This window comes from Symsagittifera roscoffensis, chromosome 2 (assembly GCF_963678635.1).
Source record: "Symsagittifera roscoffensis chromosome 2, txSymRosc1.1, whole genome shotgun sequence".
NCBI lineage: Eukaryota > Metazoa > Xenacoelomorpha > Acoela > Convolutidae > Symsagittifera > Symsagittifera roscoffensis.
Genome location: NC_087063.1, coordinates 23,741,127 through 23,766,598, shown reverse-complemented (window position 1 = coordinate 23,766,598; position 25,472 = coordinate 23,741,127). Strand labels below are relative to the sequence as shown.

The window sequence follows — 25,472 nt, the reverse complement described above, 5'->3', positions numbered from 1 at the left end:
CAAAATTTCTTAAAAAATGAAAGAAAACATTCAGTTTTATTCTATGCCAATATTATCAGATGCAATTAAATAAATTTGATATTACAATAAAAGCGCTAATTTTTTGATAAATTTTTCAAATTCTTTAGATTTCATTAATTGGTCCATTTTTTTGAAAAAATATTTATAAACAAAATAAACAGAAAACGAATTAAGTAATGACTACTCCATTCATTACGGTGTGAGAATAGTTTGAATTTTCATCCTTGAGACGGGGCAAATTTTTGACATGCGAAATAGCGGAGCCATTGATTTCCGAGTTTTCATTTTCATTCTTCATTTCGGTGACTTTGATTTTGTTTGGCGGTAGAGTTGAGCTTTTTTGGTCCAAAGATGTCAGTTCGATCTCATTTCGGCTATCTGGGACAACTTTCACGGTAGAATCGGATTGACTGTAGCTTCTTATTCTTTCGAAAATCAACCCCGACTGCTCATCAGACAGAAACGCCGCGTTAACGAAACCATTGCTACCGCGTCTTTCGTCGATTCTTTCTATAACTAAGTGATGTTTTGGTTTATCTTCTTTCTTGTCTGGGCCTCTGACAGTTTGACTGAATTTCAGCACTTGGTTTGGCTTCACTTCTGACCGGAAATTCAATGAAGATTTTTTGACAAGTTTTGTTAAAGGTTTAATGACTTCGGGAGCTGTTTTTTCGGGAATTGTGAGTAGCGCTTTTTTGTCACTCGTAGTAACAAAGTTATCTGTTTTGATGTTACAGGCGGCAGCATTATCTTCTGTTTCCTTGTTTTGATCTTCGACTGATGGACTTGGAGTAGGCTCCGTGATCACCAGAGGAATTTTCGGCACTTTGCCCACAATTTCAGCTGGAGTTTTCACAGGAGGTGGGCTGATTTGGCCGCTAGACATTCGCTTAGCCGATCCGTTCGCAGTGGCGAGTGCCGCTTTGTTATTTGAGTTGATGGCTTCCAGTGCTTCGCCCAGCAGAGCTGGTGTTAGTTGCTCTGAAACAAAAATAGCAACGTTTACAAAATTTTTAGAGACAAAGAAACTCGGATGTTAGAAAAAAGCTTATAATGATTTCACGGGTCTCATGCACTAAAAAGCACCATAGTCAGTACTTTTTTGTGCCAATCAAATTCAACCAACATGGTCCGACATTTCAAAACTTCAAGCAGATAAAATTAGCAGTCGAGACGACCAAAAATATGAAAACTTTGTTCCATTCAACGCTATTTAACTGAATTTTCCTTGTCTGGGAAAGTTTCACAAAAATTATGAAAAAAATTTGATTAATTGAGAAAGTTCTACAATTTCTGTAATTTCAGCTAATAGTTTTTGCTGAAAACGTTAATTGAAACAACTGATCATTAAGCTTGATTTTGATTTACAAAAAAAACCAATCAAATTCGAACGCAGTATTTTCAGCTCAAATTATAAATATATTGATTTCCGGCCGTTAGCAAATAAGACCCAATTTCATTGCAATACAGAACCCATTGTATAAAAAAACTCGCGCTACTTTTATTGAATTTGTTGAAGTTTATTAGTGTCCCCACTTGTTTAAATTAAAGATAACTCGACTATAAAAGATTGAGTCATCATATACGCACTAATGTGAACCCGAATTAAAAAACTACTAATAACCACCCTGGGTTGACTTCCATACACCGAAATCGGTTATCATACAATTTCATACACCGAATGTATGGAAAAATGCTACTCATACAATTTTCATACAATTTCAAAAAAATCATTGGAAAATGATTTGTACTAATTTCTGCGTCTATGCTAACCAATCATAACTAAGTTTTTTTGGAAAAAAAATGTTTACCATACATTTTCCTTGCATAAAAATTGTATGATACGCGTTTTTCCAAAAAAAGCAAATTTTTTAAAACCTTAAGAAAGCCGTTTGTAATCAAGCTTTAATTAGTTAAGAGCATTTTTTGTTACACTGAGACCACTTTCGTCTCCTTCGTACGCCACCCTCATTGCAATCTACACCTAGTTTACCCAATACGTAACGGCTTAAAAACAATACAGGATGGATATTTCAAAATTTCAAGCAATATTCAAGCAACTGCTCAGCCTCAAAAAAATATTGAAACTTTCAATGTGTCACTTTAAAAAAATTTCAGTATTTCTGATGTCTTAAGTTGAGAGATAGTCGACAGTTCCCTCGGGAAAAATATTTTTGTACTTTTTGAGCAGTTTTGCAGAAAATGAGGGTCTTTTCGGTTGAACCCCCACCTCCCCCCTCTTAAATGGATATATTTGGCTATTAAAATTTCGAGATGAAATTGAAAACACGAAAGCGAGTAAAACAAGCAATTAAAAGCCACTCGCGTGAAACTAGCAGCTGCTCGATTAGGAAACAAAAGTATATGGCAAATTTATTGATAGGTTTCGTAATCGAACAGCTGCTGATTGCACGCGGGTGGTATTTTATTGTTTGTTTCGCTCGTTTTCGCGCTTTCAATTTCAACTCGAAATTTGAATTGCCAAATTTATTCATTTAAGGGGGAGGGGGGTAAAACAGAAAAGACCCAAAAATGATTTTTGACTTACCAATCAGCCAGCAATTAGCGCTGATCAGAGTTAGAACTGGGCCTGAATTTGAGGCCTGAGCTTGGTCCGGCCCAGTTGCTTCAAGCCCGGGCCCGGTCCGGTCAGGCCCGGTTGAAAAACAAAAATTTCCAATTGAAAAATAAATTGAAATTCAAATATAAACTTTTAAAAAATCACAACTTAGGGAGTCCATTACGATCATAGCGCAACTGATCATAGCAGTTCGATATGGCTGTTTTTTGGCGCAGAAGGGAGGGCAAGCTTTGCTGTACGGATTTGCCCAGCTCTGCAGTAGTCACGCTCCCTCTGGGCGTTTGAAGCTTGAATGGTTAAAGATGTGATTTTTCTTTGAAAAACAGGCCTGAGCCCGGCCCGGTCGGGTTGCTGATTCTAAAATTGAGCCCGGTTCCAACTCTGGCCCTGATGCAATAGTTAGCGCAAAAAATTAATCGAGTTCACTGGCTTTCGCGCTTTCAATTTCAACATCAAAATTTGAATTGCCCAATTTATCTATTTAAAAGGGGGTGGGGTAAACCCGAAAAGACCCGAAAATGACTTTTGATCAACCAAACAATGCGTATTCATAGAGCCCAAAATTAAAAATTAGTCCCATATGTTTCAAAATAAAAAAGCAGCCGCATAAGCCCCAAATCTTTTCAACTGGTTAAAAGACTAAATTAGCCGAGTCTTGGTTTAAGGTCGCTTCGCGGCGATAACCGGCTCTAAATTTCGTATAGTGTCCTACCCTCTGTTGGAACAATCGCAACACGTTGGCGCGGCTGCGGTGGTCACTATTCTGCAGTTTGAGTTTATGCTGCTTGAACAGTAAATCCATAAATTCGTCGAATCAAATTTCAACCAATCAGAATTCAAGAAGATAAATTTTGGGACTTTTTCGACTGAATTTTTCTTTTAGAAGCTATGAATGTTGGGACCTATGGGAATTCACCAACCAACCAGCAAACAATTAGCGCTGATGCACTAGTTAGCGGAAAAAAATTAATCGAGTCCATGGACTTGCTAGTAGTTTTAAGTGGTAAGTCACCGCTAAGCAAATTTGAACCTAATTTTGGATGATTAATGGTTTCTAAAAACAGCTTGAGAGCATCAGCGATTTGCTAGTTCCTCATAAATTAAACTGGGTGTACATGAGAGAATCAAAGCGATCAATTTTGCTTAAGGTTTTGCTATATTTTCTTATTCATTTCTAATATTACAAAAACATAGCGCTTCGCCGATGACGTCGGTTCAGTGCGCGATTACAAAAACATAATAATGCCAAAAATTTTTAGGAGTGCTGAAAATCATTTACCAGACAACTTTGTACGAGTAATTAAAATATTAAGCTGTAAAACTAATTCATTAGTAAGAGAAAGCAAAAAAACTTGTATTTGCTTTTGGAATCTATAAAAAAAATGAGAGCGCTATGATTATCATGTGTGCCTAATAGCATGAGCTATCTGCTTAAACTAGTTTTTCAATCAATCGAAATTTTAACAAGATTGTCTCCATTTTTTTGATCTAAAAGTCAAACTTACCGGAATATAAATCAGCGTCTACGTGCAAAACCGCATTATTGTATAAACAAAAAACTACGTTTAAACTTTCCAGCTAGTTAAAAATTGAGCAAAAAAATGACTTGAAGCTAACAATGGTCGTAACGTAACTAGTTACCAGGAACGCCCCGACTTTTAATGCCTCGAACCGAACACTCCTGGTCACGCGAAAAAATAACTAACTCCAACCCGGCCTGTAAATGTCAACAAGACTGCTCGTATCAGGACGAAACCCTGAATGTTCCGACTGCCTTTTAAAATCTATGGAGCAAAAAAAAACATGAAAAAAACTAAATGTAAAAACTAAATAAAAAAACTGAAAATTGAGATTTTTTTGAAAATCATCACCCCACACGCCATATATGGCAAATAAGCTTCCTTCAACCGATTTGGAACGATTTCTTAGATTGAATATTTCTCCCCTTACGCGTTAATAGCGCGAAATATATCGTCCGTCGATTGTCCCAAATCGGCCAAAATGACAATCTTTAAACCCCCGTATTTTTACAAAAAATGATCACAGGTGAAACATTTTTTCAAATTTAGGCTGAGGACAACAATGCTTTTCGAATGATATAGAAAAATTTTTGTCAAAAATGGCTAGTTAAAAAGTCGAAATTTGTCTGAAGAAAAAAAAACCCACCCTTAATTATTACGTAACAAAAAAACGTACGCTCTCCTTGATCAATATTTTTTTCGGCTAAATGGCATTCCGGCTCCGTGTCATGCCATTTAAATCTATTAGAAAGTTGCACATGAACTGAATCATTTAAGAAGATCATGGTTTCTTATATAGTTTTTTTATCACAACATGCAAAAACGACCCTATTTTTGAAAGAAAAATTTTCTCTTTGTACTTTTTTTACGTACATGTGGTCAAAACATTCAAAGCTACCTGCATAGCAACCGGCGATTTTTGTTGTCTTACCATTAAAAATGTGGAGGAATTTTGTCTTCAGTTGAGTTTTTTGTTTATTTTTCTGTTTCCGTCGCTAAATTAGGTACCGCATGATCAGTGGAGTGGGTTGAATGAAACATCACACTAATGTTCTTTCAGTTGTGATTTTCAAAATATGTTCTCAGTGTTGATGAAAACCGGTTTGAAATTTTAACTTTTTTCGAAAGTTTTTAGTGCTCTACGAGGAATCATGTTGTCAAATGTACTTAAGTTACTATTACTATCGAAGTTCTGGACTTTCATTTTCTCTCATGATACCCCGAACAAAAAACGACTCATTTTGAAGAGAAAAATATAAACTTTTTTCTAATGGTCGTAATTTCTGTGCTACTTAAACAGCAACTGGCTATCCAAGCGCAATACGATTATTGTTTTCAATGTGTCATAACGTATACTTCGTGAAATTTTTGATAGATCATTTTAAAAAAGTCTTGAAAATCTGCACCGCCTCGAGAAATTCCTAGATTCGCGCCTGCTATTAACTATCCTAAAAGTAAACATAAGCAAAGAATACTGATCGTATACTGGGGCAAAACCGTGAATTTTCTGACTGTCCCTCAAGTCTGAAAAAAGTCTTTGAGTAAAAAAATAGATAAATAGAAAAAATGTATAAATTTCTTAAGTAAATATTTTTCAACCGAAGATTACCCTACGGTAGTAAATACAAAACGGATTAAGCGATTTGTATCATTTTAATAGGATGTCAATTAGGAAGTGATTCATATGCCTTTCTGTTTAATTATTTGCGCTCTCCAAAACCAAGATAGTTATTGTGAATCGAGAATTTATGATTGAAGATAGTTTTGTCGTTCAAGCTCACTAATTTTTGGTTTTTAGTTTTGCAAAAAGCATACGTTGTGTTATGCATACATCGTACTACGTCACCGGTCCATCATACTTGTTCATCAAACTTATTGTTCCGTATGCTCGAATTTGAATGAATTTTTCATGCAACATTAGCTGCCCTAAAAAAATTTTCGTCGATTCTAGTGTGGCTTTGTTTTGAGATCTTCTTCAGTCGTGACGTGGTTTCTGAAGAGGTTTTAATCTGAACATAGTGGTCTGATTCGGCCCCCACTTGTCGCATATATGACCAATTTACTTTGAAGATAATTCCTGTAAAAGCTTTTTAATTGCCTAAAAGACTCTCTTCAAATTAAAAATATTCTGAGAAAAAAGTTGTGTCTGACCTTTTTAACTTGGCAAAAAACGCATCTTCTCGTCAGAAACACTTTGAAGTGGTTTTTATCAATAATTAGCGTTTGCCCTTTTCTCAGGGATTCGACCCCTTGACGACCAAAAGGGTCCCCCAATTTACTGTTTTGAGATACTCATTTTGGCTGACGGACCCTAAAAGCTTTCTAACGGCACCTTCAGCGCCGACATATACTGCTTAAAAAGTTGCTTGAAAAGTCTACGAGTAATGATTTTTCATACCTGGAGTTTGTATGACTAGCATTTTTCATGAACCAAAAAATTGCCTGTGCATAGCTAGTTTATTTTCGTCTAAAATGTTTTGATTGAGTTCGTAATCGAACGCAACTCACAAGTGACAAAGACCCTGAGTTACTCAAATCTAGACTCACCAAAAGTTTGACCGTCTTGAATGTACAATGCATTGGAAACGGTCTGATTATAGACGTAATACACAAAAGGATATTGAAAATGTCAAACCTTTAAACTTTTTCAAAGATGATCATTTTTATATTTAAATTTTTAATAAACCAGGAATTGATCAAGGCATACATAAACATACCATACAAAAAAGGTTTTAATTGGTTTTGAAAAAATTTATCCAGAGAAACGAAAAAAGTAATTATTGTGAGCAAAAAAGCTTATCATTTCATAGACTAAAAAAATAGCAGGAAAATAGCAAAATAAGCTTTTTTCTTATACAATGAAACTTTATAAACACTTTTTTTGTCAACCTGGAGTGAAAAAATACATTTTTTCGCCCTACTTCTTATTATAAAAGTTGTACGAAAATAGCAAAATCTAATTTGTTATGATATGAAATTGTGATAATCAATTTTCCATACTATGAAATTGCTTGGCAAGCAATTCTTTCATTTAAAAATTATAAAAATTTTCTGATGTTTGTCCTAAATTTTTGTAATTTGTCAGAAACAGGCTAACTAAGGGTTTTTTAGATTAAAAAATTTTAGATTTTAAGTACAGTTACCAAGCAGATTAACTGCTTGGGGCTATTTTTGCCATGTGAATTATTGATAATAATTCACTCAGAATTATATACCAAAAAAATGTAGATAGCTTGAAAGTTTTTACATTAAAAAAAATTAGTGATTGAAAAAATTTGCCTATTTCGTGACATATATAGATTCATTGGACATACATATTTTTTCGGGTTGTGATCATAACCGAACAGAAGTGACAAAGACCCTGGGTGCTCAACGCTAGAGTCACCAAGGGCTAGAGTCTTGCTAGAGTCTTGCTGGTACAATGCATTGAAAACGACCTGAATACAGATTTCTTACAAAAAAACGTAATGAAGTTAGCAAACTTCTAAGCTTTAACAAAAGCTTTCAAAGATGCAAATTTTTTCAACTTGAAAAAGAAATAGGCATCTTTAACGTTTTTGAAAAAAGTTATCTAGAAAAGCCAGTTTTAGTGCATCCACTTTTTGTGTATCAAAAAATCTCGTTTTTGTGTATCCAGGACTACGTTATGCACACAAAAAAATTGCAGTCAATTATACTACTTTACAAATCTGTTGTTGTCGCCATCAAAAAGTGCTTGTCATAACAGTTTCCATTTATGAAAATTGTTTGATTAGCTTTTTTTTGCTAAAAAAATGTTTCCTTTTTATTTGTGACGACACGCCAATTTTAATGCCAAAACAAAAAATGTCTTTTAAAATGGATCACACTATTTTTGCAAAAAATTAGGAAAATTGTATGAGTAGCATTTTTCTTAGACTTAGTTTATGGAATTGTATGATTAGCATTTAAAGCATTTTTGGTCTCTGGAGGTTAACCCGGGAAACACTATATAAATGAGGTGCATATTTTATAGATTTAATTTTCAGTTTTAAACATGACTTCGGGGGTCTACCGTAGTATTGGCGGTGATGGGGGGGGGATGGAGGTGGGCAGGTTCTACTGTGATTACTTCTGCCAAGATGACATATTCAATTATTTTGGCAATCTGACCATCGGCAATTTGACACGCCACCTTATTATTATTAATTTCGAAAATGGTTTTTTCAAATTATTGATGCAAAAAAGCGGAAAAAGTTGGGTAATTTGATTGACTTGTTGCACTTCATGCGGTTCCAATTTAGATGATTATTTTTTTCAAACTGACTTTTCGTTCTGCTCAGGTCTGCTCAAATAAGTTTCAAATGAGTCTCTGCCTTGAATAATATCCTCCAACTGAAATATTACGGGTTCATTTTTATGTTTTGATAAGAAAAATTATAAAAATATATCTATGAAGTTATTTTGAATTTAATTCATCCGTGGGCTCAGTTTTTGTCACTCATCCATTAAAACCCCCTTGATCAGCTTTTTGGTACGACTAAAAAACTTTGTTTTTTAAGCCCTTGTTTCTTGTAATTTACAAAGGTTTATTTACAAAGTGTTAATTTACAAAAGTTAAAAACTTAACACCAGAAAACATCAAACAATCAATTAATTTTTTTTTCAATTTTCATAACATAAAGATTTACCTATCTATAGGCTAAATAGTGTTGAACGAGTCGTATGGAGTGACTCTTGAATTTTATGAATATATTTCATTAGGAGGCCAAACTGTGCAATGAGAGGCGCACAGTTTGGTTTGTGCAGGTCTGTAAAAGTTTTTGAAGTCTTTATAAGAAGTCTTTAAAAATTTCCAGAGAAGTCTTTAAAATTTTTGTTGGCACAATCAAAGGAAACACAATAATCGAGAAAAATCAAAAAGAACTGTTTTATCGCGGAATCTGCTTTTAATATTCACAAAAGTACATAGTTTGAGATAATAAAGTTTTGTTAATTTTTTGTTTCAAGCAAAGCACGAAATTGGTGAAATCGATCTTCAAAATACAAACTAGCATTATTGAAGATGCTAGTATCTTATCTAATACGAAGTTCCCTGCTTAAAAGTCGATTATAATAGATTGTATTTACAACAATGGGAACCACGCAACCAATTTTAATCCATTTTTTAAAAAACTTAAATCTATTATGACCCATTGAAATCCATTACATTGGATTATAAAGGATTACATCTGTATCAACTTATGGCAAATTTTTTTATTTAAATTGCATTATTTTCTGCCTTACTCACGACCTAATCGAAATTTGAACCTCCTCATTTTTAATTGTTTTTCGCAGAACGATGCTCATATTAAAATTAAAAACCCATACTCAACATACTCAACAAAAAGTTCCCCATACTCTACAAAAAACCTCAGAAGTTTGTTTGATGTTGCAAAAACAGGCCAAAAAGCATTTTGAAGCATTTTTCAATTTAAACCCTTGTGTTAAATTTTACCTAAAACCTCTTCTTCGCCTTTTTTGTGATTTCAGAGCTCTCGGAAAATCAATTTGGTTGCCCTTAAAAAAATGTTCTGATTCGGTTATATCAAAGCAAAGGCTACATAGTACCATGTTTAATAGCCTCTAAAATTCAACCTCTACAGATCAAAAGACCTTCAAAAATTAACCTCCAGAGATAAAGGTCAAATCACTCGCTAATAAAAAAATTTTTTCTTAGAAAAAATTACAATTTGAGCATGCATGCAAAACGGATAATTTTAGGGTAAACTCATCCTTCAAAGAAGCTTGTCAGTAATTACTTTTCGATGAGCAAACAAATTTGATCAGAGAATGGTCAAATGGTAATCAATACCAACTGTTCAATACCCACTGATGAGATAATAGCTTGGTTACTGTATTGGCAGTATGTAGTTTTTCGTTGCCAAAACTTCTCGGTAGAACTTCGGCGCTGGAGGTCGTTCGGCTTTATTCTGTCGATTTATTTTTGAAGTTTTTTTTCTTATAATTCCCTCTTTCTATATTATAAGGATTGAACCGATATAAAAAATATCAAAATTATGGCAAATTCAAAAAAAGGATTCTGGTGAAAAGGATTCTTTTTTTATGAGTTCAAAATTTTTATTTCAATTATAAAAATGATTTATTTGCGAATGCATTTTTCTACTTCATTTTTTTCTAGAAAAAAGAAACAATATTTAGATTTGGCCATTAAATTTTGAAATGTTTTCCACATTACGAGGCCAAATTGTGCATTTTGTGCATTGTAAGCGGATTCCGCAACAAGGACGCTCCCTTTGTTCTTCTTTTGGTCTTTCCTTCTCTTTGATCGTTCCGACAAAATTTTAACATGTTTAAAGACTTGTCTCTGGAATCCAAGAACATACAGACACAAAATTGTGCTCCTATCCAGTACCCATTCTTAATTTTGATGATTATCTGAGGTATTTTATTTTGCGTGGGAGAAAAATCAAAATTTTTTCCGTATTTTCAGAGGTCGGAACAACACAAAAGAAAAGTTTAGAAATTTCTTTGTCATTTTTTTCGTCAACTCTTAGCGGAACTATCAAAAAGTAAAGGAACTATTGCATGCGGTGGGTTTCATTCCAAGAGAAATTTCGTTCGTCGGATAAAGACATGTCCTAGAGCTTCAAAACTTCGTTAAATTAAAGCATTTCCAACCTTTTCATGTAAGACACTACAAAAAAAATTCTGAGAAAACTGCTACAGTTTCTTCCATTCTTCAACTTAGCTCACACGAGAAAGTGGTTGAAGGAGAATTTCATTGCAGAGTTCTATTCTGCTTTTGCCTTTCATTTTTCAATTTACTTAAGCGAACAATCCTTCTTAAAGGTTTTTTTTTCAAGTTTTTATATTTTAAAAAGTAGCTAATTTAAAATTCAAAAAATAGTTTTATGACATTTAATACTAATTTTTTCACGTTTTTTTTTGCTAATTTTACTCACTCGAAATTAAACTAAAAAGCGACAGTTTCAATCTGTTTTTTCTCAGCACCGAGAAAGTTTTTACATTTTTCTAATGTCGGTCGAATCACGGTTAGAGGGCTTTAAAATGATATTTGTTTTCTCTATTCTGATAAATTTTTGTGTTATCTGGTTTTTGCGTAGGAAAAAATTTAAAAAAATTTCCAATCTTTAGCGCCCGGAACAACAAAAAAGGAACTTTTTGTTTCAAATTATTTTGTTCCGGCCACCTATAGAAGAGTGAAGATCTATCGCGTTCGGTGTGCTTTTTTCTAATAGAAATTTCGTTCGTAGCATAAATACATGTCCTAGAGCTTTAAGGCATCGTTAATTTAAATCTTTTTCAGCCTTTTTATGTAAGGAACTACAAAATAGTTTCTGAAAAAACTGCTCCAATTTCTATCATCTTTCAGGCTAGCTTACACGGTTACAGGATGAAAAAGGTTTTCCGTGCAATTTTAATTTTATTGCTTCATTTCAAATTTTGACTCTTTCCCAGAGGGGAGGGGGGTAGAAAACTGAAATTTTTTTGCGGTTTTGAAAAGGTTGTAGAAAATATCTTTAGAAAAAATCAATATGAAAAAAAGAAAACATCAGGACAATTTTGTGGGCTGGGTATTATCTATGATCTATGGTTTGTACTTCACACAAAATTGAGTATCTCATTTCATAAGACATCAAATATGCATCCTTTTCAAAAAAATTAAGTCGTTTCTGGGTTTACAAAACAAACTCACCAAAATCTATCACATTGCTGAGAAAAATGACCCCTTTAGTTCCGTTTGACAGACTGGATTTCTTGTCCGCAGTCTGCTTTTGAGATTTGTTTTCTCTCATAATCAAAAAAAATCTCTGTGTATTTTTGTGTACCACACAGAACAGCAGAACTTCTAGAGAAACATTTATTTTAAAATGTCATTTTTTGTTTGCTTATAATTTAACCAGACCGAAGAATTTTATGAATTGTAGTTTTGTACCGCGTAACAATTAGATTTGATTACCAAAAAGTTTCAGATAGTCAATTTTTCAAAAGTTCTTTAAATAAAATTACCTTTAATCAAGATTGCTCTTCTAAAAAACTTCACCTACACAGGCGGCTCACAAAAGTGTTCAATAAAAGTTTTGTTATTTTTTCACGCGCTTTTTCTAAGCACATTTTCAGATTTTGTTCATACTGTCAGCAGAATGCTTAAACATAACAAGTAAACCATAGATAGAAAATTCAAAATTGTTTCTTTACCAAAACTAAGGTTTAGACTTCGGGAAAATCGGCCCAAAGCTGGGATTGAACAGACAAACAGTCAACAGTGTTTATCAAGCTGACTTGAAATATCATACATTCGGTGGGTTATCAAAGTTCGGACGCAAGCCCATACTCGTCGGGAAAGTAGAAAAACTGGTGCTCAGAAACTTGAACAAGAGGAACAAGAATAGATCAGTCAGATCACTGCTGGCAGAATTCAATTGTTTCAACGATAAAACTATTTAAACGACAACCAAGAGGTGTGTTCTCAAGAGAAACTTTTGAGTCGTTCCGTAGCTCTAAAGTTAAACTTGGGAAAGCAGAGCAGTGTCTACAGGTTGCAAACTGGCTTCTATGAGACAAAAAAGGGCGTGACGGGTGTGCGTATCCGACGGGCGTGCGTATCCGACTATGGCGACAGCATTGTGAACAAGATAAGCCGCAGTGTACAGTGTTAAAAACTCCATCGCGTTTTTCACTTACGTATTAGTGATTTATCCCATCCGATGGGAACCTAGGCTTGGTCAAATGCCCTCCACCTTACAAAGTTATAGGGATGTACTGGACCAAAGTTTAACCAAAGAATACGCAAAGGACATCTGCCTAATTCATCGAGCAGAATTTTTTATAAAAATTTTGGCTGAGAAGGTTGTCCAAATCATCGAATGGCCGCCATATAGTCCAGATCTGAAAAATAAGGAAATTGAGTGGGCTCTCATGAAAAAGCAACAAATGGTATGAACCTCACATAGCAGAACTAAGAGAAAAACTTCAAAAAAAATCAAAAAAGTCATCAAATTTGAAATTGAAAAAAATTATAAACCTATAGCTACTAGAGTTTTCATGGTCATCAAGTAGAGAGGTCCTGCTGTTGGCTATTAGCTCATTTTTTGTGATTTTTTTCTTTTTCTTCATTTTTTAAAATAAAAAACATGCTTTCATAGACTGTCAGAAACATTCTAGTAACGTAGTGTAAAAGAGCCTTAACAATCTTCTTCTACAGTTCGTCTGAATATCCTAAATTGCCAATCTAAGTGAATAACCATGTTTGGTCTATGTTTTTTTGTTTGCTACGATTTTTTTAAAGTGTTTGTTCTACCTGCATTCTTGACTATTTTCCTGTTTCCCCTCCTCATTGTTTTCCTAAAATTCTAACTGTGAAAAACTAAATGAAAAACTATTTAAAATGACTTTTCGTTTTAAAATTGCGTTAAAACGTGCCAGTGTGAACAGGCGAACAATTTTTTATATTTCTTACGTACAAAATTCAAAACGCCAGGTTAACAATTTTCGAACAGGTTTGTTTTATAAGTTCACGAGGGAGTTGCAAACTGTAAAAGAGCCCATTTTTTTCTGTTTAACTTCGTTTTTTCCGAAGTGCTTTTTTTGCACCTTTTTTTAGACTACCTGAAAAATATTGATTTTCAGAGCGTAAAATTAGGAACATATTTTATTTTAAATAGTTTTTCGTTATGAGGGTTTGAAAACTGTTAACAAAATTTACATGCAAACTACAGTTTGAAAAATTGTTGAACATCTTTATTTTGTAATTTTACGAAAGGGGGGATGATGGAGGGGGGATGATGGAAAACTGTAAGAGAGCATTTAATTTTCCAGTGGTGGGAAACTGAAAAAGGGCTTTTCAGTCGGATTCATTTTTTTCTGAAGTGCCATTTTTTGTTTACTTTTTTAGATTATATGAAAAATGCTCATTATGAACTAAGCTAGCCTTGAAGTTTGAAAACAAACAATTTACAGATGAAATATTAGCTTTTTGCTTGTAAGGTTTAATATTAGGCATGAAATTTTTTGGCTGAAGTTTCGTCGGCCTAATGTCCTAAGTGCATTTTTTCCAAATTCTCCCACCACCGTGAAAAACGTTAAATTTTAATAGACATGACAAAATAGCAACGAGTAGATCTAGATGAAAACACTCAATTTCTCAGAATAATTTTGTTTTCACCAGACTTTTTGTCGACCACTCCATTGAGTTCAAGAATAATTCATATAATTGCATTCACTTATTTTTCAAAGAACCACTTCAATCGAACAATTGGTCCGTTTCAGATGTCGGAGAATTAATGGAAAATTAATTGGATATTTGCAGCCGCTTCCGTTCAAAATTTCTGCTGGGGAATTTTAAATTGAAAAGATGTCCTCTGCATTTTTATCGCCTATTTTTGCAAATTGAAATAAACTATTCAGAAGACGGAAATTCAAAAATAGAAGCATTTCAAATGCGTAAAAATGATAGCAAATGCTTGAATTATCATTTGGGTAATATGGGAAAAAGCATTCATTTCAAAGAAGTCTATCAGAAACATTTCTAATTAAGGCAATAAGATCACGTGAAGGTTGATCTGCGAAGTGCATCTTCTATTTGCGGATTGTCAATCTCAATGGGAAAAAAATCGCAATATTTTGTGAACCAGAAACACAGGAAGTGGTCATTAGACCTTTTAAAAGATGACAAAAAACTGTTTTGAAAAAAATAATGAGCTTCTTTAAAATTCAACAAGACTGCTCGTATCAGGGCAAGGGCCTGAATGTTCTGACTTCCGTTTAATTGGCCTCGAATAGTTTTTGGTAAATTAAATAATGGCAAAACTATTATTTTTAGGCTGGCAATATCAAACCTTAAGTGTTAAAATTTGAGTCGAGTATGGAATTATTAAGACCGATTAGCTTATGTCTCATTTTAATTTCTCTTGATTATCAGAAAAAACTCAAAAATGCAAAAATTTTACCCAGGGGAAGCGGTCAGAAACAATCTCTTCGAAGAATTTTGATCAAAAATTGATTATACGTTTCGAATTGGACGCTGTCGGCAGCGGTTTCATTTTAAGCTTCTAACTTCTCCCTATCTTTGGAGAAATTAACAAATTAATTGGTCTCATGAACATATTTTCAAAGATTATTTCAAGTAATCAAAGTTATAGGGTGTCAGAACATGCAAGATCAAGTTGAAAAAGCGCATTGCACATGCAATCTTTTTTGTTGTTTTATTGTTGTTGAAGCAAGCCGCTTCCCAATAATTGATGCATTGGTGATTAGAAACATTATTGAGCAAGGCATGCATTAGGATAAACAAGACTGCTCGTATCAGGGCAAAGCCCTGAATGTTCCGACTGACTTTTAAGGTCTATGGAGCAGAAATAACAAGAAAAATTTAAATTTATTAAAATAAAATTTAAAATGTATTTTTTTTAAATTTGAGATTTTTTGTGACAACATCCCCCGACACCCCATATTAAGTACAAACTGCTGGACTTTGCTCCCATTAACAAATCAATTATGGCATATAAGTTTCCTTGAACCAATTTGGAATGATTTCTAAGACGGATTAAATCTCGCTTACGCGTTAATAGAGCGAAATATAACTTGACGAAAATAGAACAGGTGAAATGTTTTTTTTTTCAAATTTAAGCTTAGATCAACAATTGCTTTCGAATGATGTAACCCAAATTCCGTCAAAAATGGCTAGTCAAAAAGTCGAAATTTGTCAGAAGAAAAAAAAATCCACCCCGAGCACAAATATTCCGTTACTTTCGTTACGAAAGTCGGAACAAAAATCCGTGTCTGTACAAAACAGTCCCATAGAAAACAGTCCAATAAAAAACAGTCGTATTAAAATGAACAAAAAAACGTTCCGATACAAAAAAGTCCCAAGTAATAATTGTTTCCACGAGACGTTAGGCCGAGAAATGCCCTTAATTGTTCAACAAACATAACAATCAAAATAGTGACAGCCGCAGTCGCGCCAACGTTTTGCGAGCTTGCCAACAGAGGGTAGGACTTAATGCGAAAATTAGAGCCGGTTATCACCGCAAAGCGGCGACACGCGCATAGCGCGCCCACCGGCTACCTTAAACCGGACTGTTTTGTATCGGAATGTTTTTTTTTCCTTCATTACATGATCTTTTGGACAATTTGTATTGGATTATTTTGTATGGGACTATTTTGTATGTGCACCAAGAAACTGAATGACTAGACTGTCCAAAGCAATAAAGGATGACTTGACTGGTCTTCAGATTTGGAGAAATGAATTTAGCTTACAACTTAGATGAAAATTTAAAAAAAATGATAAAAGTTAACAGTAACAGATATTTTTCCCAAAGCCTTATTTAAAATACAACGTGATATATTTCGCATCTTTTGACAAATAATTTGAATCAATTAGTATGCATCATCTCAATTTGGCAAAATTTCTGATCTGAAATAACTCTTCACATTTGCTACGTGCTATTAGAATTTTACGTTCTTTGAAAGTCGCAAATTGGCCATATGAATCCCAATTTGGTTACAGTAGTAGTCCCAAAATCAAACTATGTTATCTTCGCAAAAATAATAGCATCTACAATACTTTTTTCAGTTTGATTTCACGGCGTATGATATCTTTCAGATGAAAAAGAAATCAAAAGCTTGAACCGTCTACAAAAAAATGAGAACAATCAACTTGCCTCAATTCAATTTGAAACAATTTTGAGCTCTTTTTCCTCACTTATCCCCCTCTCTCGTCACAAAAGAGTTCTTTTAATGGTGCAACGAGGGTTTCGCAAAGTTGTGTATGAAGATGTTTGCCACGGTGTAATTAATTGTAAAAATTTGCAAATGGGGGAAAAAGAAAAAGCGCCTAATTTTGTTGTGCGGGATAATGCGCCCCACGATAATTTGCTTTCGCGTTTTAGTTTCAGCATCAAAGTATAAAAAGAGTTGTTTCAGTCTGCCCACCCCCCTAAATCCGCCCCTGGTTTCAGATACATGTTGCAGCCAGGTGAAACTAATGGTGTGCGAGGCCGGCTGGGACCACAAATATTCAGTGACCGATCCTCATAGTAAGATTTTTTTGAAAAAGGTTCTTAAAGAAAACCACCTTAAGCATTTGCAGTTATCATTTTTTCCCCAAAAATTGAAATAAAAAAACTACAAAATAGCATTTATTTTTGTGCTAGAAAATTCAGGGTAAATAGGCAAGTCAGCGTATAAACCTACCGAAACTAGTTACTAAGGGTTTTAAAACCTACTAAACTGTCGAAATTAGTTTCCGATCATGTAAGGGAATGAGTTAAAAACACCGAATGTGAAGATGAAACTTTAGTTTCGGGTTTTTTTCCGAGCAAAATCTAGTACCACAAAAACATGTCGTTCAAATTTGAGTTATAGAATTCAACTTGTGTTCCGCCAACGCACATTCGATTGCGTGATCTGACTTTTAAAAACATTTTGTGGTGATTACACAAAATCATAGTCAAAAACCAAAAAAAAATGCATGCACCAGAGCAAAAAATGATTTTATGTTTTCATTTATAAAAATTTTTTGTCCTCAAACGGAATATAGAATGCAAAGTTATATGTATGGCGTGAGATTACCTGTCGCAAATCAATTGACATCAAATTGCACACTTGAATTTTTCAACAGAAGAAAAAAAAAACATATAAGCAGCTCCTTAGTTATTCCAAGTTAAACAAATTGCCAATTTGCGCGCATTATATACGCAGAGAAAAATGAATTGAAGACTTTTTTATAATTTAAAAGATGAAAAATTTTGTCATATTCATTAGGAATGTTTTTTTAATAAATAGATTTCCGGAAATAAGCCTCAAGAAAAAACTTCTAACAAAGCGCAAGTTTTACGAAATATGGAAGAAACGAGAAACGGAAACATGAAATGCGGAATAAAAATGATTTTATGCTCTGAATCTTTAAAAAAAATGAGAGCTGTCGTGGTTTTAAAACAAATCATGAATTTTATAGTAGCTTTTCGAACCAATTTTTATACCGTCTAGAAGATTCTTATTTCGAGACATTTTTCTAGTGAATATTTGTTGTAATTACGTGCCATTCTTTTCCGTAAAACTGCCAGTTACAAACAAATAACTAGCGATAAACTTTGTGCTATCAAACACGTCAATGCTCATTAATTTAGCTTAAAAAATCCGAACTGAATTGAGCCAAAATAGTTAGTACTATATATTGGGTCTTGCTAGGCGCTAAACTTATTATTGTTTCCAAATTTGAAAAAAATGCGGAATTTTTATGCTTTGCGTATTGTTTTTTTGGTGAATTTTCTACTTTTAAACTAACCATTTCTGTCAAACATTGTTCATACATCTGAAAGATATTTTTTGGAACTCAAACGTCGATTTATATATTATACCTCTGATCATTTTTCACAGAATTATAAAGGTTTGAGTTTTGGATAACTTTGGCGATTATAAGTCAAATTGAAAGAATTAACCCGCAATATATTTTTTATATTAAAGCGTAAGCGGCTATAATTGAGGCCTTAAGCTGTACATGGCTTGACATATACTTTTTGAAATATTCAAATTTTTCTTACATTTTTTGGAACATTTGATAAGATTTTATATCTAAAAGCTTTTGATCGACAATAGATGGTAGTCGGAACAATCGAGGTCTTGCCCTGATATACGAGCAGTCCTGTTTGTAAGTTTACGTAGCTTTTGGGGAAAGTTTATCGAAAATAAAATCCAGAAAATTTTCGATTTCTTTCAATAACGTTGAGGAACACTTAGGGCAATCAGACCTTTGCCCTAATTAAAGCAGTCTTTTTGTTCCAACTTTCCAAGAAATTGATGGATTATTTGTGCTCGAGGTGGTTTTTTTTTCTCAAAACAAATTTCGAGTTTTTAACTAGCCATTTTTGAAGGAGATTTAATCTGTCTTAGAAGTTGGTACAAACTGGCTGAAACAGTCTATTTGTCATAATTACTGCAATAGTAGGTGTAAAATCTAACACTTTGTTCTTTAAATGATGCTTTTCAAATTAAAATCATCTTCAAATATAGCGTTTTCAAAAAGACAGTTAGAACAATCTTCATTGTTATTTGCTGAGATATGCAAGTTAGATCTCAATACTTGCTATTTTCTACTATTTCGTAAATTGGTGTAAAAAGTTATAGTTCCGAGTTTCCAAAAATGTCAACTGAGTTCTTACAATCAGGGTATTTTTATTCCTACTATTTCGGCGAATGAAAAAAGTTTTCAACGGAAACTTCAAATACATCAATGGCAGTTTCGACTCCTTGAGTTCAGATGTACACTTATGTTCACTTGGAATAATAATTGATAAAACTCTGGGGTGCTTATAAATTTCCAATTTGTTAATTAAATCTTTCGTATTTAGGAAATATATCAACCACTCCAAACTCTCCCAGGACAGCTCTGAATCTGTGCTATTCAGACTTCACCAATTACACCCTATATCCCTGGTTCTAATTCAAAGGAAATATGGCCTGTCTAGTCCCACTAAAGCCTATACGTAACCCTTCAAAATCACCCTTACTCGAAAGGAAGCTAATTCATAATCTTTGCTCAGATGGATATCTTATCGCAGAAGTACTAAAACATAGCATCCGTAATTTGCGAGGACAGTAAGCGGATCATGCAAAAAAAAGATTATTTTTGCACTCATAGCACTGATTTTGAGGGGAATGAGGGGATATAGTTTGCCCAATAATCTTCTACTTTTCCGCGCCAAATCTTTTCCAGAAGTTCATCAACTTGTCTTATAACTTAGTTTTTTTTTCAGAAAAAATTATTGGATCTCAGATAGATACTTTGAGAGAGAAAATATGAAGAGAGATTTTTTTATGCCATCTATTTTAATCGAACACTCTTCTATGTTATTTCTGCGCCTATTTATACCAATTTTGAGTGGAAAAACTTGTCCCAATAAACACGATTTTTCTTCAAAATTGTCCATAAATTGCCCAAAAGTTGCCTTTGGGTTAATTTTCAAATAATTCATTTTTATATTTTGCTATAAAACGTAAGGGGCATATTTAATCCTTTCAAACTGGGCTGAGGCCAGCAATTTGCTCTTAAGAAAACGTTACGACACTTGATAATACGTTAACGCGCCGCTTTCTCGTGATAAGAACAAATTATAACGCGTGTTTTTTATTGTTTCGACTTTCGATACGAAAGTAACGGAATAATTGTGCTCGGGGTGGGTTTTTTTCTTCTGACAAATTTCGATTTTTTAACTAGCTATTTTCGACGGAATTTTTTTAAATATCATTCGAGAGCTATTGTTGTCCTGAGCCTAAATTTGAAATATATATATATTTCACCTGTGATCAGTTTTTGTAAAAAGATGAGGGTTTAAAAATTGCCATTTCCGCCATTTTGACCAATTTGGAACAATTAACGCGCAATATAATTCGCGCTATTAACGCGTAAGCGGAGATTTAATCCGTCTTAGAAATCATTCCAAATTGGTTGAAGAAACTTTTTTGCCATAATTGATTTGTTACAAGGAGCGAAATCTATTGTTTTGTACTTTATATGGCGTGTGAGGGGATGATTTTTATAGAAAAATTTTCAAATTTTAGAAAAAAAAAATTTTCATTTTATTTTATTTCATATAATTTTTTTTATGTTGTTTATGTTATTACTGCTAAATAAACGTTAAAACGCGGTCGGAACTTTCAGGGCTTCGCCCTGATACGAGCAGTCTTGTTCCAATTTGAATTCATTGTCAAAGTAGTCCCTAAGTCAAAAAATTGTCAAAGCAGTCCCTCATTCAAAAGATTGCAACTTCGCAAAAAAATGATAACAAGTAAAATAGCTTTATGAATTTCAGCTCTAAACAACAATTTTTCTCAAATGCTGTAGAAAAATTGAAAAATATGTTTCCAAAAAGCATCTGATCGACGATAGAGGGCAGAAGGGACATCCAAAGCTTTGACCTGTTTTACGAGCAGCTTTGTTTTACCCTTCGTTTGACTGCTCTTAACTTCAAATACAACGTCAAGTTCTTTTACTTGTGTTCTTAATTTAATACCGCACAAATATGCTCGAGATGGTGTTTATTTTTAATCCAAAATGTTTTCAGTGATCGAAATCATATTTTTAGCGAACCTTTTTTATTTACCAATGAAGATATAACTTCTTTGAGTTCAAATGTAAAAATAAAATTCAGGAAAACACTTTTTTGGAAAACTGTACAGTTCTGGACTATTTCATTCGCGGTTTGAAAACTCAAAAGGATGCTGAAAGCTTAACTAAAAAATTGATTGCACGTTTAAGGCACGTTTTAATTTCTCACGCGTATCAAATACTTCACTTAAGTATTTGAATTTTTCAAAGCAAAAAATTGAAGTTTATTTAGGTTTTCCCTAGTAAAACCCTTCTAGATCAGTTAAAAGACAGTCGGAACAATCAGATTTTTGTCCTGATATACAAACAGTTTTGTTATTTTATTTGTGAGAGCAAGTGACTTGTAATCGGGAACTAGATTTTATTCCTGCAAGCAACTTTTCTTGCAAATTCTGCCGCTCAATTTCTTGCTCAGTTTCTGTTGCTGCTTAATTTCGTGCTTAATTTCTTGAAAATTCAAATGAACTACCTCTTAGTACATTTTGAGGTAGTATTTAATTTAAAATAACAGAAAACAATTCTGTAGTTTGGTTTTGAATTTTTTTTATTACAGTTTCGACTTAAAAAGGGTCGATATATTTTTTTCTAATTTTATTCGCCGATCGTTCACTGATTCTCTAAGCTAGCTAATTCTGTTTATGAGCCTCATCCGAGGCAAAGGTTCTTTTGATTTTTTTCAAATAATCTTTTCAGCTTATATTTTCCATTTCTTTTTTTCCATTCAACATCTTGTAATGCAATGTTTTAATTGTATCGCAAGTATTGCGTGGGAAGCTCCGCTTTGCCTCTGAGTGTAATATTAAGGTTCTCCATGGGAACCGACCTCCTAGTTGTCCGCATCTAGACAAGGTAATTCGCGCAAAAAGATATTCTTGGTGGTATTTATCATTCTAGATTTCAGAGGTCTGTAAGATAATCGATCAATTGGTTGACCCGAGGCGCAAATCACAGAAATCATTTCATGCTATTTAACCTTGGATATGGCACTGCATATTCCGGCCGAGTTTTAGAAGAAAGAATACCCCCATGTCCCCATCCGAAATAAGTTGACACCCTCACTAATCAGGGTTACTTTGTTTTTAAACTATTTTACGACCCTCATTTTGGGTCAAAGAACTGTAGAAATTCTTCTAAAAATGCCTTTAGGACCAAATTTTCAAAAATCAATTATAGCCGAAACCTGCCAAAAAGTGTTCAAAAAAGCTTTCTTTTTCGGTTTTTCAAAAATCACCGGCAGATTTTTTCTTAAAAAAATAGCTTTCTTTTTGTGTTGAGAAAAAGCTGATAATTCTAATTTGGCACACCTAGAAAAAATGGCCGACAATTATTTTGAAAATTTTTCTCCGAAATTTTGTTCTTCTCCTAGCGATCAATGGAAGTCTGTTCAAAAATCATTTGAAAGTTACCAAATATATGCTTTTATAATTAATAAAATTGGTGCGTCAATAGATATCGAGCTAGCTTTGAATAATTCTCTCAACTGTAAAAAGACTAGAATACTAGAAAAATCATGATTATTGGCATGCAAATTATACCTCTGTGGTTGACGCTTCTTTTCTGCCGGGTGAACTTGGGAGTCCCGGCCACTGAGGCGCTGTTGCGACGGGACGCCGTCAATCGGTTCCTGTATTTGTAGCAACACTGTCGGCTTTCGACACAGTGCTTCACGAAACCCTGGATTGAAAAGACGATGATGACCACAATCGAAGATATGCTCACAATAAACCACAGTCCGACAATATTCAACGAGAACTTCTCGGACTGTTCGCTCAAACAAGCCGCATTTTGATGAATGGTGTAATGAGCCAAAAAGGAAGGCAAGTTAATTTGGTTACTTTCCCACGATTCGTTGGCGCTAACAAGGGTACTGAAATACAAATGAACTGACTGATGTGGAATATCTATGGTAATCATGTCCAGACTTTCAAAGCACACTTCGTTCGAAATTTTTGATCCCACTTCTGTGGTGTACGAGTACCTAACTGAACATGCTTCGCCGGTGGACATGTTGTAGCTTGAATTTAACGAAATGTTTGAATTCAAAATTGTCGCTAGGGGGCTGAAATGCATGTAAATGCATTTGGATTCTGGAACTGTCAAGTCGGCTGTCCATTCAATATTTTCCGGCAGAAATGGTTGGCCCGCTAATGCGTTCGGACTTTGCAAAGTCCCGTTAGCTTCAGTCTTTCTGTCAAAAACAAACTTGACATTTTTATGGATTGGGTAATAGGAAACTCGGATGTTAAATCCAGAGAATTGTTCACTAGCATCACTTTGGAACTTCAGCGCTATTTCAGAATCAGTTAATATGAAAACGAAGTTTTCCAAACTGGAACTCTGGTTGCCACAAAATTCGAAAACTTGGTCCGAGCTGAGGATTAAAGAGAGCTTGTCGAATTCACAAACTCCGAGTTTAGTTGGTTCCTCGACATCGAAATGTAAGAACTCAATAACTACTTTGAAGTTTTCAGGAACATTTATGGTGTACATGCAATTTGTCATCGGAAAGTAGTGAGAAGGAAAGTTTTGACTATTTAAGTAGAAAATGTAATTTTGATCGTAATTTTGACCGTCTGCATTTTTAGTCTGACTTGTAGGGTCGTAAACAGTCGAGGAACTGCAATTAAAAGAAGAATCGCAAAGAACACCTGGGAGGTGACTTGACATTTGAAACACTGAAATCGACATGAAGACTATTAAAAGTTCGGTAACTTTTGGCGCTAAACTTTTGCCAAAATTATCGCCAAACATTTTTCTGTGTGAGTTAAAACGCTAATTGGCACCATCTATGATTATATAACAACTTCTAAGGAAATACAATGCAAGTTTTATGGTTTTGTGGATGTGATCGTATAATTTTTTCTGCTCAAGGAAATGTAGTTTTAGATAAATAATTTCGGAATAAAATTCTCTTGTAATCTACAGGAATTGTCGATGATAAAACAGGGTCCAATTGGGACTTTTATTGGGGTATACTTTCTTTTATCTAGCTCTGGAGGAAACTAAGCCAGGATATACCATTTTGTACAGATTGAGTTATAAATTGACCCAAATACGTTATAATGAACTAATGCGGGCACTAATTAATGGGACAACAAAAACGAAGAAAATTTTTCCATGGTAAGGTTTTTGTATAATTTCCTTTTTTCGTCCCTGTTTAACCAAAAAGGGCAGTTTTGTTGATTTATATCAAACGAGTATGTTTATTTCTCATTTTCCGCTCAATTCAACAAATAATATATACGGGCTACTCAGTGGCGGCCAATTGCTATGCGCGGCCGTTTCGTCAATTTTTTTATGCATTCCGTTTTTTTTTATGCCATAGAAGTCGTTTTACTATGCAGGTTTCGCATTGAGTGAAAGCATATACATTCCACTTTTCCTCATAGGAATAAACAAAAAGCAATTTTTTCGGTGAAGTCTTTTAATGCATTCAATTGACAAAATATTTCCTGAAACCCACAGGAAATCAGAAGAGATTTTAAAACATGGCCGAGTTACCACCAAGTTATAATTGAGGCGACAAAACGACCCTTTATTATTTTGTGTTTGTTTTTGAAGCAAGTTTTCCGATTCAAATGCTAAGTCCAATTCAAAACGTTTTCTGGCGAACGCAATGGGAATCAAATAATAAATTGGGGTAAAAAAAATAACGGAAATCCAATATGAGCTGTGATGCTTTGGAAAGATTTTTCGTTTGCGTTTTTTGTTGTTTGTTTATTTGTTTTTTTTTTCTTTGTAAAGAAAGGGCAATTAAACTGCTAGAGGAAAGTGGCATGCTCCAACTGCTGATTGGTATACCTGCCGAAAATGGACCGATAGCTACTCTTTTTCAATCATTATCCTTTCACAGCAATCCCCCCTCCAAACCCAAACATGTCTTTCTAAATAGTTTTTTTCTTCGTTGCCAAGTAACACAAAGAACCATTTTAATAAGACATCGTCGGGAAGGCCAACTGATTCAATTTTGAAGGTTCTGGAAAAAACTTGGCTGAATATTGCGATAGTCCGTCGTATTTTTTCTTATCTTTGTTTTCTAAAGTACTTAAGAGATTTTCAAAGACATAATTGAACTGAAAATGGAATGTATTTAAAAGCAAAATGCCATTAGGTTTCTGTTGTTTCGATATTTATTCAACCTGAAAAACACAGCAGAGAATCTATAATGGCTTCTTGCTGTTTTGAACCGCTTCATTTCAAGAGGCTTATCATTTCTTTGAAGGTGAAAAAAAAAGACAAAACAAGAGAAAGCCCTAATTGA

At 34.0% G+C, this 25,472-nt stretch overlaps 2 protein-coding genes across 2 annotated transcripts in view; one reads left to right on the top strand and one right to left on the bottom strand.

Annotated features, from left to right (window-relative positions):
* Positions 1-25,472, top strand: part of LOC134839384 (apoptosis-resistant E3 ubiquitin protein ligase 1-like) — a 381,686-nt gene that overhangs the window by 62,811 nt on the left and 293,403 nt on the right. The window lies entirely within an intron of this gene.
* On the bottom strand, positions 104-24,555 carry LOC134840071 (uncharacterized). Its single transcript, XM_063855725.1, has 3 exons — positions 24,456-24,555; positions 22,747-24,203; positions 104-1,002 (listed from the first exon to the last, which is right to left on the bottom strand). The coding sequence occupies exons 2-3, from the start codon at positions 23,960-23,962 to the stop codon at positions 191-193; spliced, it is 2,028 nt and encodes a 675-aa protein (XP_063711795.1). The 5' UTR covers positions 23,963-24,203; positions 24,456-24,555; the 3' UTR covers positions 104-190.